General features: G+C 35.4%; 3 protein-coding genes across 4 annotated transcripts; 1 reads left to right on the top strand and 2 right to left on the bottom strand.

The window, feature by feature from the left end:
* Positions 1 to 2,304: 2,304 nt before the first annotated feature.
* Positions 2,305 to 4,974, top strand: LOC106756323 (amino acid permease 4). Of its 2 annotated transcripts, XM_014638708.2 has the most exons (8): positions 2,358 to 2,448; positions 2,529 to 2,652; positions 2,905 to 3,138; positions 3,235 to 3,328; positions 3,417 to 3,631; positions 3,718 to 3,875; positions 3,969 to 4,196; positions 4,280 to 4,974. In XM_014638708.2, the coding sequence occupies exons 1-8, from the start codon at positions 2,401 to 2,403 to the stop codon at positions 4,703 to 4,705; spliced, it is 1,527 nt and encodes a 508-aa protein (XP_014494194.1). In that variant the 5' UTR covers positions 2,358 to 2,400; the 3' UTR covers positions 4,706 to 4,974. The 2 variants fall into 2 exon arrangements, with proteins under 2 accessions (XP_022633680.1, XP_014494194.1); XM_022777959.1 differs by having other exon boundaries at positions 2,305 to 2,652.
* LOC106756324 (protein EARLY-RESPONSIVE TO DEHYDRATION 7, chloroplastic) lies at positions 4,882 to 6,640 on the bottom strand. Its single transcript, XM_014638709.2, has 3 exons — positions 5,591 to 6,640; positions 5,379 to 5,463; positions 4,882 to 5,249 (listed from the first exon to the last, which is right to left on the bottom strand). The coding sequence occupies exons 1-3, from the start codon at positions 6,594 to 6,596 to the stop codon at positions 5,066 to 5,068; spliced, it is 1,275 nt and encodes a 424-aa protein (XP_014494195.1). The 5' UTR covers positions 6,597 to 6,640; the 3' UTR covers positions 4,882 to 5,065.
* Positions 6,641 to 8,934: 2,294 nt separating this feature from the next.
* On the bottom strand, positions 8,935 to 11,614 carry LOC106756309 (subtilisin-like protease SBT1.6). The gene has a single exon (XM_014638685.2). The coding sequence runs from the start codon at positions 11,504 to 11,506 to the stop codon at positions 9,179 to 9,181; it is 2,328 nt and encodes a 775-aa protein (XP_014494171.1). The 5' UTR covers positions 11,507 to 11,614; the 3' UTR covers positions 8,935 to 9,178.
* Between the last annotated feature and the right edge of the window lie 5,777 nt (positions 11,615 to 17,391).

The raw sequence follows: 17,391 nt of genomic DNA, 5'->3' as shown, positions 1-17,391 counted from the left end.
TAGTCAAATTACTTGTTGAGTGAGACTTATCTTTAATTAAATCATTCCACGTTGCATCCTTAATAGATTACAGGAGATGTCGACACGCGATGTCTGGTCTCCAACATCCAATTCCAACGTCTGATCTTAATTATATGTAAACTATAAACTTCGATTAGTAGAACAAATAAGTCTCTAGTCTTCGACATTATAAGAAACACTTTTAGTGATGATTTTAGTATTTTGATGGTATTGGGTTATTTTGTGTTGATTATTTTCCTTTATTTGTACATTGTGTTTTCTTTTTTTATTATTTTAGTTTTAGAATGGTTAAGTTGATGAAAAAATTTCCAATATAAAAAATGGTAACAGTAGTTATAATGGAGTATAAATTTTTAGTGTTATTTTTTTTTGTCTATTTAAAGAAAATTATCATATTTAATCTGACTAAAGTTAAAATGACTTTGTGAATCATGTGTATGGGTTTAGTCATGTCTTGAATTGTTTATTTAAATTTCATGTTCACCTGTAGGGATGATAGGATATTGTCTAAGATCTTTTAAGAACAATTCTCTAATAAAAGAACCACTTGATCTTGCAAAAGAAACACTTATACACCATGAAACTTTTTGAAAAAGTGATTATAAAACTCTTAGAAATTTATTATATATTACAAGTTATGGATCAATATCAGTCGTATATTTATAACAATAACTGAAGTAAATTAATCGTTTAAGATGAAAGTTAAATTTTAGTTTATTTCCTTGTGCTTGAAAGCAGAAAAAAAAAAATGTTGTGGATGGTATGCGTGTAATAGATTTTTTGGTGTGGGCAATGAATGGACCGAGTGAGTGGTAAGCCCACAATGACGGTATGATCCAACAACCGCATTACGTTTTGGAGTTAATCAGAGCAAACTCGAGTAGTAGAGATGATGGTCAACAACATTTAGTTTCTTAGAGGCACATCTTTTCATCAAACCAATCATTTCTTTATGAATGCTTATATTTTGAAATTTTTTTTAATAATTTTTTGACAACAGAATATATATTATTATTTTATTGATCTGTTTAAATTTATGTTAAAATGATATTTAAAACGGATTAATTACAAACCAACTACGTAATCAAAAAGTTATAAAAAAAATTTGTTAAAAGAACTTTTCCTTTATCTATCTCATCATTGTGCTTCCTCCAACATCTCACCATTCTGCTTCCGTCTTTATCTATCTCTCCCTCCACCAACATCTTCATGGTTTGCCTAGTTTAAATTTAGACAGGAGTTTATGAACTATAAATAAAGTTCCTTTAAAATATATAAGTGAATGTAAAATGCATTTTTCAAATTAATTTTATAAAATTAAATTAAATTTAAAGTTTATTATTATCAGAGTTATCACAATAAAATTGATTGAATTTATATCAAGTTATTATTAAATCATTTATTAATATCTAGTCTCACACTAATACTAATACTAATATTAATATTAATATATATATATATATATATATATATATATAATATAAATTCATTTTAGAAGTGGTTTTGTAAAATTCATTTTGTGATATGATAAGTGCGTTAGACTATATGTGAGGAGGTGCGTTTACTTTAAAATGATTACTTTAATAATCACATTGACCACCTTCTTCTGGTCGTACATGCACTAAAATTTACAAGACACCACGAAAGTTCAGAAAATACTGTCTCTTCCATCCCCCTTCGGTTTTATCCATTCGACATTTCTGGCAGTACAATGCACGATATCATTACTCTTTAAGTTTCTGTTAAAATGACAAAAAAAATGTTCTTGAGCTTCAAGTCGTGTTCTAATGATAGTAAGAGGAGGTAGAACTGGGTTCTACATTAGTTTGTCGAGGCAGCTTATAAGAAGAAACGATAACATAGTTTGCTGAAAGCGTTGTCGTTGTGAAATGGATAGGTTATATATCTTGGTGATATCAGAAAGTTGAAAGCGATCGTGATAATGAATATGGACCTACTTGTTGTATAAAGCGATTAGCAAATGTCAGGATAGAGAAAACAGCCATCAATCTACCAAATGATATTAAAATGTTCAATTGCTTGAAACCAATAGCAAAAAAAAGCTACATATCAGCAGCACCCACGGTCCCATCCATCCATGCACTCGCTCAGTTTAGTGGCAGTTTGCTATCTCGTCATAAGCAGCATTGATTGCAAGCTGAAATTGTGCCTGCCCAATACACCAGTAAAACTTTTCATGAAAATGCTATACACATAACTATCAATGGAAACGTGTAGTATGATAGTTGACTGTATATAGGCACAGTCTTTTCCTATAAAACCCCATTCAGTTTCATCATTTAGAAACATCCCTTCTTGCTTCTTACTTTTCAATCCCTCACTCCTACTCTCACTATTACCTGCATTTAGCTCACACCCATGTTGCAAAGAAGTAGAACTCTTCCCACCAGAATGCACCAAGGAATTGTATGAACTATTTTTTGTATATCTATTCATTTACTATTATTTACGTTCAGTCGCTGACTGATGTTCACTGTTTAATACAGATAGAAGAGAGGCAAGATGTGAAGCACTACTTACAAAATACTCAAACGGAGACTGTTGCTATGAATATTCAGTCTAACTATTCCAAATGCTTATTAGATGATGATGGTCGTTTGAAGAGAACAGGTTCACTATACTTTAACTTGATATCAAATCTATATGCTGTTGTAGTTTAACAGTTTTCGACCATATTTTGTATATGTCCCTATTCATTATAACTATACTGTTAATTTTTAGTATATACATTTATATTTAAATATTCAGATAGAGCTTAAAACTAAGATTATGCAATTGTTTACTATATTAAATGAATTCTGTATTAACCTTCCAAAAATGGTTGCTGGGAAGTAAGAAAGAATGCTGTGCCTGTGATTGCAGGAACATTTTGGACGGCAACTGCTCATATCATCACTGCTGTGATAGGGTCTGGAGTCCTTTCTCTTGCATGGGCAGTTGCTCAGCTTGGTTGGGTTGCTGGACCTGTTGTCATGTTTCTCTTTGCTTTGGTCAATCTCTACACTTCCACCCTACTAACACAGTGTTATAGGACGGGTGACTCTGTTACTGGACAGAGAAATTACACCTACATGGAGGCAGTAAAGTCCATCTTGGGTAAGAGGATTAAGAACATTCCATTACTATCTAAGTAACCAAAAGAAACCAATGTGTTGCTAATGAAACTATCATACCACTTTGTTTGGGTTTCAGGAGGAAAAAAGGTCAAGTTATGTGGCCTGATTCAATATGTAAATCTGTTTGGAATTGCAATAGGGTATACCATTGCTGCCTCTGTCAGTATGATGTGAGTTCAATTCAAACATTAGTGACTTTAGTTATATATTCTCTCTTTCTCTATAAGTAAATTATGAACTTTATCTGTGTCCTCTCAGGGCCATAAAAAGGTCGAATTGCTACCATAACAGTCATGGAAAAGATCCCTGTCACATGTCAAGCAATGGGTATATGATAACATTTGGAATAGCAGAAGTGATTTTTTCCCAAATCCCAGACTTTGATCAGGTCTGGTGGCTATCCATAGTCGCGGCTATTATGTCCTTCACGTATTCTTCAGTTGGATTGAGTCTTGGTGTGGCGAAAGTGGCAGGTGCAAGAAGATTTATCTTTTATGTCAGCGTGGAACCATTGTTTACTGGTCTGTGCAACTTCTAAGTTTGTTTTTTCATGGTGTAGAAAATAAAACTTTTAAAGGAAGCATGCTGGGAATTAGCATTGGCACAGTGACACAAGCTGGAACAGTAACTGGCACGCAGAAAATATGGAGAAGTTTACAAGCTCTGGGAGCAATGGCCTTTGCATACTCTTTTTCCATTATCCTCATCGAAATTCAGGTAACTCAGATATGGCTTATCTCGATAAACGTATTCTGCACATAATTAACAATACTACATGAGAAATTAAGAAAGCATTTGGCTTTGATGAAGGACACCATAAAATCTCCTCCTGCAGAGCACAAGACCATGAGAAAAGCCACAGCGTTGAGCATCGCAGTTACCACAGTGTTCTATTTACTCTGTGGATGCATGGGTTATGCAGCTTTCGGAGACAATGCACCTGGAAATCTCTTAACTGGTTTTGGGTTTTATAACCCGTATTGGCTTCTGGACATTGCCAACATTGCAATAGTTGTGCACCTAGTTGGGGCATACCAGGTATTATCTGTCGTGAATTGTAGATACTTGAGAAAATTGAACAGAGCTTCATAACTTTTTCTGAACTGTATATATTATTCCAGGTTTTTTCCCAGCCCTTATTTGCATTTGTGGAAAAATGGAGTGCACGTAAATGGCCAAGGAGTTGTTTTGTGACGGCAGAATATGGCATACCAGTTCCCTTCTATGGGGTGTACCAACTCAACTTCTTCCGCTTAGTATGGAGAAGCATCTTTGTGCTGTTGACGACCGTCGTAGCCATGCTCATGCCCTTTTTCAATGACGTGGTTGGAATGCTTGGAGCTTTTGGGTTCTGGCCATTAACAGTTTATTTCCCTATCGACATGTATATTTCGCAAAGAAAGATTGAACGGTGGACATGTCGATGGATAGGACTTCAGTTACTTAGCGTTAGTTGCCTCATGATTTCATTAGTATCTGCCATTGGTTCCATGGCAGGGGTGGTGTTGGACCTCAAGACTTACAAGCCGTTTAGAACTAGTTATTAAGTGAAAACCAGTTCTTCGCAAATACCAGTGTTTTAAGCAAATGATTACTCAAAATTTAGCTTGTGCAATTAAAGTAAATACGCTTCATGTCTGCTGCTGTTGAAGCAGCTAGAAGGGAAAAGAATAAATGGAATTCATTATCGAAAATTTGGTGAGTAACCAGTTGGAGTTCAATAAAAAAAAGCACAACCCTGGATGAAAAAAAGAGAGGAACAAACACGGTTCCTTTTTCCCGAACATCTACATTAAAAGCATAATACTAACCACTATGAAGATTGATTAAAATAAAAAATCCAAGAACAATCAGACAAACTACTCTATATAAAGGGTGTCCTAATTCTTTTGCTGCCATAACATAACTCATTTCTTAGCCTTGAGTTTGGCAGAATTTGCTTCGGCAGCAGCTTTGGCAAGTGTTGTTGGCTTGATCACACTCTTAGGGTTGAGTGCCTTCCTAAGTTTGAACACTGCCCAAGCTGTCCCAATTGCATGCCCTGCGGCGTCAAGACCTTCATTAGCAACCTGGGCCGCTTGCTCTCCATACCTAACACAACCAAAAAGGCAATCGAAAGAAAAAAAAGCCATGTCAATCGTTAAACAAACTATTGGTTGTCAATGATAAAAAAAATACTATAATTAATAGATAAGAAAACTTTTGAAGAGATGAACTTACTTATGTGAAACGAGTTCAGTGGTCACGGATGACGAAGTGGACATAACATTCCTTCCAGCTACTTCTACAGCATCCAGCACCTTATCTGCACACACACAGCCAAAAAATATATAAATAAAATTAAAAAAAAAAAATCCTTCCTTCCATTCACACAGAATCAAAAAGACTATACTAAACCCCCAAAACAGGCATAATAAATTAATATAACTTACTGAATCCATCCATGGTAGCAAGGACGATTTCTCCAGGAAGAAGACTAAAGAACTTCTTTCCAGGTTTGGAGTTGACTACAGAACTTGTGAAGAATCCAGACACTTTGACAACCCCAGAGAGGACACCAGTGGCTACTTTCTCTGACATCTTGGTCAACTTCTTGACCCTTTTCATATTCTCCAATGTCTGAGGTCTAATCTGGGAGTTGGAACCAGGCTCCAATCTCTTCTTCATGAAATCATTCCCCCACTTCAACCTCTCCACAGTAACATCCCCAGCCCACAAAATCCCCCTAATAACATGCCCCGACCCCGCAGCAATCCACCTCGCAAAACTCCCACTGTAATCCTCCACGTTTGGAGCCAACGTTGTCCAATAAGCACCAGAACGCTCCTCGATCACTTCCCTCTTCTCCTCTGATTTTAATTCTTCAGGTGATGTCTCTGTTGAAACGGAACCATCCAACACCTCCCATCCACTCACACCCTTCACTTTCTCCTTCGACAGAAAGCTGTACTTCTCCAGAACCCTGTCCAGTTCCTTCAGCACCTTCTCTTGCCCCTTCGCCGCCACCGTCAACCCATAATTCAGCAACTCAAATCCGTTCTCCGCCTGTTTCTGTGGAACTTGCAGCGTGAAGAAGTAGTGCGACTGGTCCAGCTTCACCGCCGCCACGTCCTTGGCCAACGGCCACTGAACCTCGTCTCCGACGCGAGCGAGAACAGCCACCACTTTGTCCCCTTCTCCGAGGCTGGATATGGTGAGATCCCCTGAAGCGAGGTGCACGCTTGAATCCTTTTCTATGAGATGCAGAATCGCACCCGGAACCGTGACGAGAACGTTTTCCATGGCTTGTGTCGTGTTTGGCTCTTCCGCAATGAGATTCTCTGTTTCTACTGTAGGATAAATGGAAGAAGAAGATGACGATGAACGGTGGGAAAAGGGAGAAGCAGCTTCTGGATTTGTCAAATCGACTTGTGGGTAGAATGAATTTTGTTGAAACATGGCTTGTAAGTGAAGAAGGACTATGGAGGATGGAAGACAAATATGATATATATACCAACCGTTAATTCCTTGGATAGATTAAGATGAAGTCCAACATTAAACAACATAAACAAAACCGACATACCACGGAAAAGGAAACACGTGACGTGGTTGTGGGAATTACGTGTGACAACCGCGGTGTTAAGCAATTATACTTACTTTCTGTTTAAGAAATCAAGAATGAACTGCGAACAATCCAGATTCCATACGGGCCAATCCCTTTAACTGGGCCTGTGATATACTCCTTGGCCCAATTGGCTCAACCCATACGTAACAAGTGCTATCAACATTGAAGGTTCATCTTAAAATCAAATCTATCAATACGCAATAAATAAGATAATGATAAAAATAAAGATTTCAAATCACTTACATAATCTAAGAATTAGAGTCAACCTCCTCTTTTAATAGCCATGATAAGTTTTAAGAACAAAATTTTAATGAGATTGAATTCCAATTCAAAGAAGACGAATTTGACTAATTTATGCTAAGTATTGGTGCGTAGGTAAGGAATAAAGGTTGTTGGTCAAAAGGCAATGACTCTTTAATCAATCCATCTTCCCTTAACATACGCTTAACATAAGGTACTTCATCCCCTCATTTCAGGCATCAAAATTAGAAAAAATATATATATTTTTGCATTTTTTTTATCTATACATTACATCTATTTTTATGTAAAATTTATGTAGTTAAAGATAAAACTGAAATAGTATATCTTAAAGCATCAAATGTTGTTATATAAGGTTTTGTATACTTACTTTTACCTTTATTTTGATTTAAAAGATGTTATTGTGTTTTTTTTTTTCTTTCACATGCATAACTTCAATCAAGGATATTAAATGCAACTTTGACTACAGGCACATGAGCTGTTTTTTTTTTTTCTTTCCCAACACTTTTTCATTGCAGTTTTTTTTTTCTTCTTTTCATCTTCTGGCATTAATTTTTGTGCTTATTTTAAATATTTTATGTAACGAACGAACTTTACAATAATAAAGTTATAAATGTCCTTAAAAGAATACTATATGGTGAGGCTATTGATACTCTTGTATATCTGTTCGCTTTCTTTTATAAGATCATAAGAGTTCAAACAAAGATTTGCATATTATCTTGTAAGTGAAAATCATTCTACTATAAAACTAATTTATCTTGTTCAAGATCATATGTTAACACAATACAATTTATATGGCAATGTTATGGATAGCTTTTTAGCTTTTAATTGTAATTTTTTTTTTCACTATTAATGACTGGGTTTTAGATATTTTTAGAATGATGTGGTTAAATTCGAGCACAAGAGTAGTTTTATTGTTTAATAGTAATTAAATTCCAATGATATGTTTATTATATTAAGATTACAATAATTAAGTATTTCAAATAATTTATATTTAGTCAAGATTCTTCTGTCCATCTATTCTTTTCATTATCATTTATTTCAACGTTATGGTTTGAAAAAAGAAATGAAGATAACATATACCCAAGGCACGAAATTATATATATTTAAATAGAAATTGCATATTATGATCTTGGTGGTGTGTAAAAAAACATCTAAAGATTATAGGTAAGTTTTATTTTATTTTTTTGGTATAATACCATTTATAGCAACCATCTTTTTTTTTTTTATTTGGGTTTAAAATTATCGTTCTAATTACTAGTTTCGCACAAAAGTTATTTGGAAGTATAAAAACAAAATTTAGAAAACTATCATGGATCAAGCATTGTTTCATAATTAAATTCGAATGAGATGCTTATTATATTAAATATTAAAATAATTAAGTATTTGGAATAAAAAATTATATTTAGTCAAGATTCTGCCCATCCATCCTTTTTCATCATCATTTATTTCAATGATATGGCTTTGAAAAAATAAATGAAAATAATATATATCCAAAGCATCAGTAATAAAAGAAATACAAGAATTAGATTATTTTTTATTCTTTTTTAGGATATGGTTCTTAATTCTTAAAGTTAAGATTGACACCAAATAAAGCTAAGATGCGGATGGAATAATGGAAAACAGATACGAGAATGAAGGTTATAGAAGTCCTCCATATTAGTCAAAGAAACCAGGAGATTCCCCTCCTTAATTAATGCACTGTTTAATGTAATGTTACATTGGCAGCAGAAACCTCACATTTTAAGGTTGGATTAATTATAATAATAATACCTAATTTATAGAAAAAAATTACAATTATAAATAACTCATAGTTATTTATATTGAAATAAAAATAATTTAACATTAATATTATAAAACAAATTATAATTCATCCTATAATTTTTATAGTATAAAATATAGACTCCTAAAGTCTAAAAATACAAGGTGAAGTTTGATTGAATCCAAAATAAAAAACTTACTAAAAAAAAGTACGACAAAAGTTTACAACTTCTGCTTGTCACTTCAACCAAACACATCCTAAATTAATAATTAAAAAAGAAAAAGAAATACAAAGTATTTGACTATTGTCTTATATTAGCTGTGGCAACTTAGAGAGGTGCCACTCACTTCCATCACTAGTCACGCGCCGCATCGATCAAAACCACATGATCAAGGTTTATAACGGATCTATTTGAGTAACGACAATGGGGCTCCGAACCACGTGCTTCCCATCCGTCCACGTCAGCGACCCGAAAACAGCCCCAGATTGACCCATCTTTAGATTCCGGGTATTCCCCGCCACTATCACCACATAGCTCCGCTTCTTCACCGCCTCCGAGAACACCAGCCGCGATGGCTTCACCGTCACGGTCACTCCACTCGCCGGCGCCTCCACGCTCACGCGATAAACGGCGTTCGCAGACCCCACGTTGGTCACGGTCCGAATGAACGTCTTGGACGCCACTCCCGTGGACCCAACCGGAAACATGGCAACGAAGGAAGGGTAATTCAGATTCTCCGGTGATGGCTTTCTCACCGGACAACTCGCCGGTGTGCGAGTAATCACTTGAATAACCTTGGGTCCGTAACCAATACCACAAAGGAAGTTAACATAATCATTGTTGGTGATGTCATAGACCAACCCAGGATCCAAGGCGCGTCCAAGGTTAAGATGACCAGCGCCGAAATCATAAGGAGTGGAACTGTTCCCAGTGGCTTCGTCGGTCATGATCCGGTTGCGGTTATCCAGGACGGTGGCGGTGGTCATCATGGCGGACCTAATGGCGGCGGGGCTCCAATCAGGGTGTGCGGATTTGAGCAAAGCTGCTGCGCCACTCACGTGAGGGCAAGCCATGGAAGTGCCAGACAAGATGTTGAACTCCGTTCTCCTCGTATCCGAATCCAAACCGGTCGGGCCGACAGCGTCGGTCCATGCCGCTATGATGTTGACACCGGGAGCAATCAAATCGGGTTTAAGTAGTTGAGGGTTCAAACCGTTGGGTCCTCTCGCCGAGAAAGAAGCAATGACCGGTGCCGGTTTGATTCCAAGAATGGTGCCTTTGAAATCAAGCGTGGCCGTTGGGTTTGTCGAAGTTGAGATGTATTTCTTGATTGCATCTCCTTCGTTGGCGCCAACAGCACATGCAGGAAGAAGATGAGCATCTCCCACCAGTCCTTCGCCGTTGGAGATTCCGTTCGCCAGAATCATTCCCACGCCGCCGGCTTTCTTCACCACCAACCCTTTCGCAACCCTCGGGCTACTTCCTCTGTCGCATACTACTATCTTACCCTTCACCAGGTTCGGATCCAAGGAATTCTCCATGCAGAGGGAATCCCCAAGAATCCCTGATTTCCCAGGGTAAACCAGTTGATACATTTTCCCACTCAACGCCGCTCCGGCGTAGAGCGACACGCCCGAGAGCTTCCTCCCGTCGCCTAAAACCACCTGTGCCGGGAAGTCACGATCAATGGTGCCCGCTCCCACTGTTGTTAACCACGGAGCGAGGTTGGTCACTGACATTCCGCTTGGCCCATCGTTTCCGGCGGAAGAAGACACGAACACTCCTCTAGAAACCGCACCGTAGGACCCAATTGCGATAGGATCGAGGTAATAAGGGGAGGCAATACCGTCACCACCGCCAATGGATATCGAAATGACATCGACGCCGTCGCTAACGGCGATGTCGAATGCAGCGAGGATGTCAGAATCGAAGCAACCAGAGTTTTTCCAGCAAACTTTGTAGACCGCCAATCGCGCTTTCGGAGCCACTCCCTTCGCGATTCCCGAAGCGTACCCGGACATGTTAGCTTGGAAGGCGTAGCGGCCCGCAGCGGTGGAAGCGGTGTGCGTGCCATGGCCATCCGCGTCGCGAGGGGAACGAAACTCAACGGTGTCGTTGATCGGATTGAGAGGACCGGAAGCCGCGCCAGCTTCGTGACCCTTGGAGAAGAATCTGGCACCGATGAGCTTACGGTTGCAGTTTTTGGGAGAGAACCTGGCGCCGGTTTCGCACGCGCCTTTCCAGCGACGGGGAATTGGGCCGAGGTTCAAATCAGAAAAGCTGCGGTGCTCAGGCCAGACGCCGGTATCAAAGACTCCGATGATGACATCAGAGCCATAGTCGGATTCGGACCAGAGGCCTCGCTGGTTGCGGAGGCCGAGGAACTGCGGGGAGCGCGTGGTGTGGAGCTGGCGGCGCCGATCTTGGAAGACAGCGAGGACGGAAGGGTGGTTGCTTATGGAGGCTACCTGTTGGGGCGTGAGAAAGGCGGAGAAGCCGTGAAAAACGGTGTTGTATACGTGGAGGATGTGGGTTTGTTCGGCGAACTCGGAGGTATACCAGTGGTAGTGTGTAGGAAACACTGATGGCTTGGACTGCGAGTCCACGCGGAAGATGAAGGTTTTGGAAGCTTCATCGGAGCAAACACAGGAAAAGAAAATGAACAAGAAAAGGACGGCGAAAGCTAATTGGGGAAGAGTCAATTTCAAAACTGGCTTGCCCATTTCAGACACTCGGAAGTGAGAACTCAGTTACTGATAACAAACTCGCGAGTGAGAGAGGCCAGTGTTATAACACTACCACCATCCACTCTCTGGGGACACTCAACACTCACCAACACTACTTCTTCTTTTTTTTCTTTTTCCTTTTTTTTTTATTAAAACTTAAAACCCAAAAAGGATGGAAAGTTTTTAAATAATTTAATTCTTTCTAATACTTTATTCCCCTTAATTCAAAATTAATAACTAATCCTTGCTACCTAGTCAGATCGGATGAGTCAGATCAATATCCCACCAAATATTTTAGACCGCATAATTTATATATATATAACATTTTTCTAAAAAATAGATACATTTTGTTATTTAACACATAAAAAGAAGTTAATTCTTCCTTTAATTGAGAAAAACCAAACACCATGTACCCTTCTATTTCCAATTTTGGATTTAACTGCTGTCATGAAAAGGACTTCACTTTAATATAATTGTAACTCTTTTACTACAAAGACTTAAAAGAGAGGATAAAAAGTAATTAGGATGAATTGAAAATTACAAATAATAAAAACATTTCATTACATTTTTATAATTAAATCAAATTTCAGTATTAAATAGACCTCCTTAAGTGTTTAAAAAGTATTAAAATGTAAAAATGATTAAATTTTCGTTATATAAATAAATATCAGATCAAAATTAATTTAAATACACTTGCAAAAATGTAAGCTTCAATATTTTAGGGTTAAATAATAAATAAATGATATGAAATGAAACGTGGACACCCATGACACCCAAGACCATGGCCCATTCCATCAGTCTCATTCAATCATCGCCAATTCTTCTTCTTTCTTTCTTCACGTTGAAAAAACATTTTAGAAAGTGACAACAAAAATATATATTATACATTAAAATGTCACATGTTCATCTTTCATAATCTTACTAACTTGTTGGACCTCACCAACGAAATTATTGTACCTTTTTTAATTCTTCCCTAAGCTGCATTTATTATATACAGCACAATATAATAAAAATATCATTAATGTTATCTTTATATTGAATTTAATTTTTCAATGTATTCAAATATTCAAAATTACAATAAATGTTTACCGAGAAAATGCAGTTAAAATTTATTTTCACGAATTTTAATAGAAAACTGTAGATAATTAACATTAAGTCAAAATTAGCATCAGTATGCCCTTTCACTTATTTGGATATGGTAAATACGTGTACGCATATTGTTGAAGGTATGACAAAACAATATGAATTATACACACAAACTTTCAAAGAAATTTAACTATTTAATACATTATTATTTTTGTTCTGGACTTTTAAATTTCTTGTTTGTTTGTTTCTGTCTACTTTCTTATTAAACTGATTTGTTGTATATTAATTTTCAACGTAATATTTTGTATTTACGTGATGGTGTGATTCGTAGAGTTAGAATAACAAAACTAAATATCAATATTACAAATTTATATTTTTAGAAAAATGATAAAAATGACGATAGATATTAAAATGAAAAACTATTTATGTTTCAATTTATAGTATAAAAAAGAATGAATGAAAAAAATGTACTTTTGAAGTTAGATATAAATAAAAATAACAGTAGCATCACATAAGTGTCATGAATTACCTTCCCACAGCATTTAAGAGTATTCATGCACTTATTTCCATGCATGCATGCCAATTGGGAGACTCACCAATAAATATTTTATCCATTCATGGAAGTGTAAGGTTCGTCATGGAATTCTAAACACCTGTATGTACTATTTTAAACTAAAGCATTCCCTATAATAGTAACTATTGTACATTTACACATTCAAATTTAATCTATCATTTGATTAAATGCCTTTTATTGTTATTATACACTATAATCGTTTTATTAATCTAATGTTAGACAGTTTATACATTTAATCTTCAAATTTTAACATAAATTTAAAAATAACTTAAGTGGTGATTAATCGTATACAACAGTTACTTGCAAATACAGGAAACTGGTAGGGACTTTAACCCCCAAAAAAAGTCCATAGGAACAATACTACCGACAGAAATGTTTTTTTAATATTATTTTTCCATCAACCGACAAAAAATTGGCACTGTTTATTTGATACTTTATTGTTTATTATATTCACGATAAATTATTATAATAAATAGAGTAAAAGATAGTCAGAAAAAAAAAAAGGTTAAAGCAAGTGAAAAAGAAAAAAGAAATTATCAGAAGATAATCATAGTTAATGCCAATTTAAGCGAAGCCAAAATGCAATACTTCTACCATCATTGCTTATTATTTATTTCTAATGAATACTATAAATGAAATGAAACGTGAAATTATTTTGTTCTTGTTAGCTAGGTAACAACGAGCATGCTTTCAATTTGCAGAACTGCTTACAGCAGTGCAAGGAAAGAAAGTTAGTCTACGCGCTTGAAAGTCGCGTGGAAAGCAATAAGTGATTTAAACTTTATTTTATTGAACAATGTTTATGTATGTCCGCTGTTTAACTAGGAGGGACATAGTAAGACAGTGTCCCAGGAGCTTGAATCGGACGGTGTAAGATGATTGGATGGGCCATGATGGAGAAAGATGAAGGGTGGAGATTGCGTTGGAGAAAGATTTGTGCGTGGGAGGACATGTGATGATTTGAGTGATTGACGGCCCCAAGAGTGGTCTGATCCGACACATGTCTTATTCTTTTTCTTTGCCTTTCTTTATTTTGGTTTGAGCTGGAAAGTGGTTTTTGTCAGAAGGTGGTTAATACCCATTGACGACGAGTTTAGATGTTGAGTCAACTCGGAATATATGCCATTGATGCACTTCGAAATCAATCTATTATATCCATCCACCATGGATAGAGATAACAGAGCAACACGCTTCAACGGAATATATGTCCCCATACATAATTATATTTAATTTTTTTTTCATTAAGATTGAATCAATAAATTAGTTAGACTTACAAATAAGAATAAGACACATCTAAACTTTCAAACGGTCATTTATAGACATGGTACCGCAGTTTGAGTTATATAAGTCAGGCAAGTCAAGGTAGGTGATAAGCTATTAAACATAAATTATTCTTGCAGATTTATTGAAAAATGAGTTTAAAATTAATTATATCATTGTAAAATTAATTTATTATGTGAAAATAATCTTTATTTATATCTTATTTAACGAAGCTTAAAATTATTTATAATTTTTCCGGCAAGGCTTTAGTTAAAAGCACTCAATATATATATATTCCTTTAATGATAATGTAAAAAGGTTTATTTACAGAATTATTCTTTACTTTAAAATGATGGAATAGAGAGTATTATCAGTAGAATAAATTTAATATTTAAATCTAAATATAATTAATTTTAAAGATTTTTGCTATTCCGAATAAATTGAGATATAAGTATATCTTTTTAGATGATATTTAAATTTTTTTTAGTCACAACCCAATCATAGAAGAAAACGGATTTTTCCTTCAACATCAAATAAATTAATGTGTTCAACAATCCACACTTGTAAATGAGATCACGAAAGTTAAAAATCTTTTAAACATAACAAAATTAATCCATAACAAAGAAATAAAAAAAAAATAGATTTGCAAAACTGCAGCCTAACTAGTTATGTGTATAATTTCGTGGTAATTTTTCCGATTGTATTTATAGGATGTCCTATTCAAACTACTTATTCTTAGAGTATGCACCACATCACTTTGATTGTACACATTTAGTTCATGGACGTTGTCTAATTTATTAAAAAGAACACTCATAATAACATTACGTTTATTAAAAAAACAAAAGACTCTATATGGTAATAAAATATACAATCTTCTTTTGCTTTGAAATCTTCTTTTAGTCAACTTTTTCTTTATAGTCATGATTGTAATGTCATCCTGCTTCTCCCTACATTATTTTCCAAGTCAACACTTTTACTACTATTACGTAAACCTAAGAAAAAATAAACATCCTAAACTATGAAAGGAAGTAAATTGTCCGTAATCATAAAATCCTTTTGGACATTAAAATGTCATTTAGGAGATGTTGGTGAAGTCGGGATATGAGATTGCGTTAATCCTTCTTAACATCATGAATAACATAAGGATGTAATACCTTCTAAAATCATTGTGAGTATCCTTAACCACATACATATGGATATGATGTTGCAGTCAAATTCCTCAACACATAGTTGACAAAGTGTAGCCAACGAGCATCAATGGTTGGCAAGTCAGCCTTTGGAATGGCATGTGGAAACACAATATAGGCTTCTAAAACCCATATTGCCTTAACACACACTTAGGCAGATGACAACGAACAATCTAACTTATTATGATGAAGTTATAGAATAAAGAAATTTGCCTAAAGTGAACAAGTAACTTGATGTGATCCATATCGAGCTCATATGACCCCATCATATGTAAATACATCTAATTGTGCACTGACCTCATGTAGGTCGAAAATCTCTTCTTGTCACAACGTATCGCCTGAGGTGAAGCTTCATCAAAATTATCCAACAATTGTTTCATTCATATCATAAAGAGGTGTTCATATATTCAACTCTACAAAAAATGGTAAATGTATTTCAATAATGAAATAATAAAGAAAATTGAAGTGCATATAAAATGTGTACAGGAAAAAGAGTTAGATATTCAAATAATTGTTTTGTCTTTGCAAAGCTAGCATCTTCAAGCTACTCGTACAGGCTTTCAAATGTAGCAACTCCTCGTGCATATCTGTTGCATAATTGGATATCTCTAAAGAGCATCAAGTAGGACACATGGATGTACATGACACTCTTATCCACAAAAATTGTACATCTAACAAGATGCAACAAATGTACTTGTACGACATACTTGTACCTTTGGTTCTCACAACAGTCATTATATATGTTTCTCATCCAACTTAATTTTACATGAGGACTACAACATTTCCTAAGTTCATATGTAGTTCTCGTGCAGTCCACACCTAAAAGGTCCACGAAGGTTTCCAGAGCAACATCAAAGTCTAAGGTTTCGTTTAGACAAAACTTTCCTACTATAAGCAGATGTAGGAGCACCAACACATAATCCAGTGTGATGGTCATCTCACCAACAAGAAGATGAGAATTATTTGTCTCTCTATGTCACATTTCAACAAACACCAGTATCAACCCCTTATTAGCGTAATCGTAAGAAATATAATATAGAGACATTAAACTAGAGTTTTTCGCAAAATTGTGAACAGTCACATGACAGATCTAAATATGTTTAACCTTTTTTTTTTTCATTGGAGACCAAATTTTCTCCCCAAAATAGTTGCATATAAAATTTAAACACATCATCAATCATTAAAAGAAGAAAAAAATATTTATCCATTTTACTAATCGGACATTCCTATAATGCAAAATGTCATGTGATCAACGTAACTGATTAGTAAAGAAATGTGATGTGGAACTCCAGGATATCCATCTACTTTATCTTCTTGTTAAACAAAATTCTCGTGCTGCTCATAAACATCAAGACTAACTAATGGTGCTTTAGGACCAGTTAATGGTGCAGCTTCACCATCATGACCACTTATATGAACGAATGTAGTATATCTCATTCTAGTTTCACCTTGTGTAGAGCTTTCAACTCGGTATGTAGAGACACTTTGTATTCTTACCATATTTGTAACAAAAAAAATCCAACAAATATTAAAAACAACACACCAAATAACTAAACTTAACAAACAAAACAAAAACACAACACACCAAATAACTAAAATTTTAAAAAAAAAAACAAAATCAGAATACAACAAATAAAAAAATAGATTTTGAAATTTGAAATAGTATTAAACCGTGTTTCAAAATTCCGTACATACCCAAATTGGATTTTCTATACCAGATTTATAAATCTGGTACATACATTTGAAATTTGGAACATTTCGTGAACTAGATTTCG

Source organism: Vigna radiata, chromosome 2 (genome assembly GCF_000741045.1).
Source record: "Vigna radiata var. radiata cultivar VC1973A chromosome 2, Vradiata_ver6, whole genome shotgun sequence".
NCBI lineage: Eukaryota > Viridiplantae > Streptophyta > Magnoliopsida > Fabales > Fabaceae > Vigna > Vigna radiata.
This window is presented reverse-complemented; position numbering and strand designations above follow the sequence as displayed.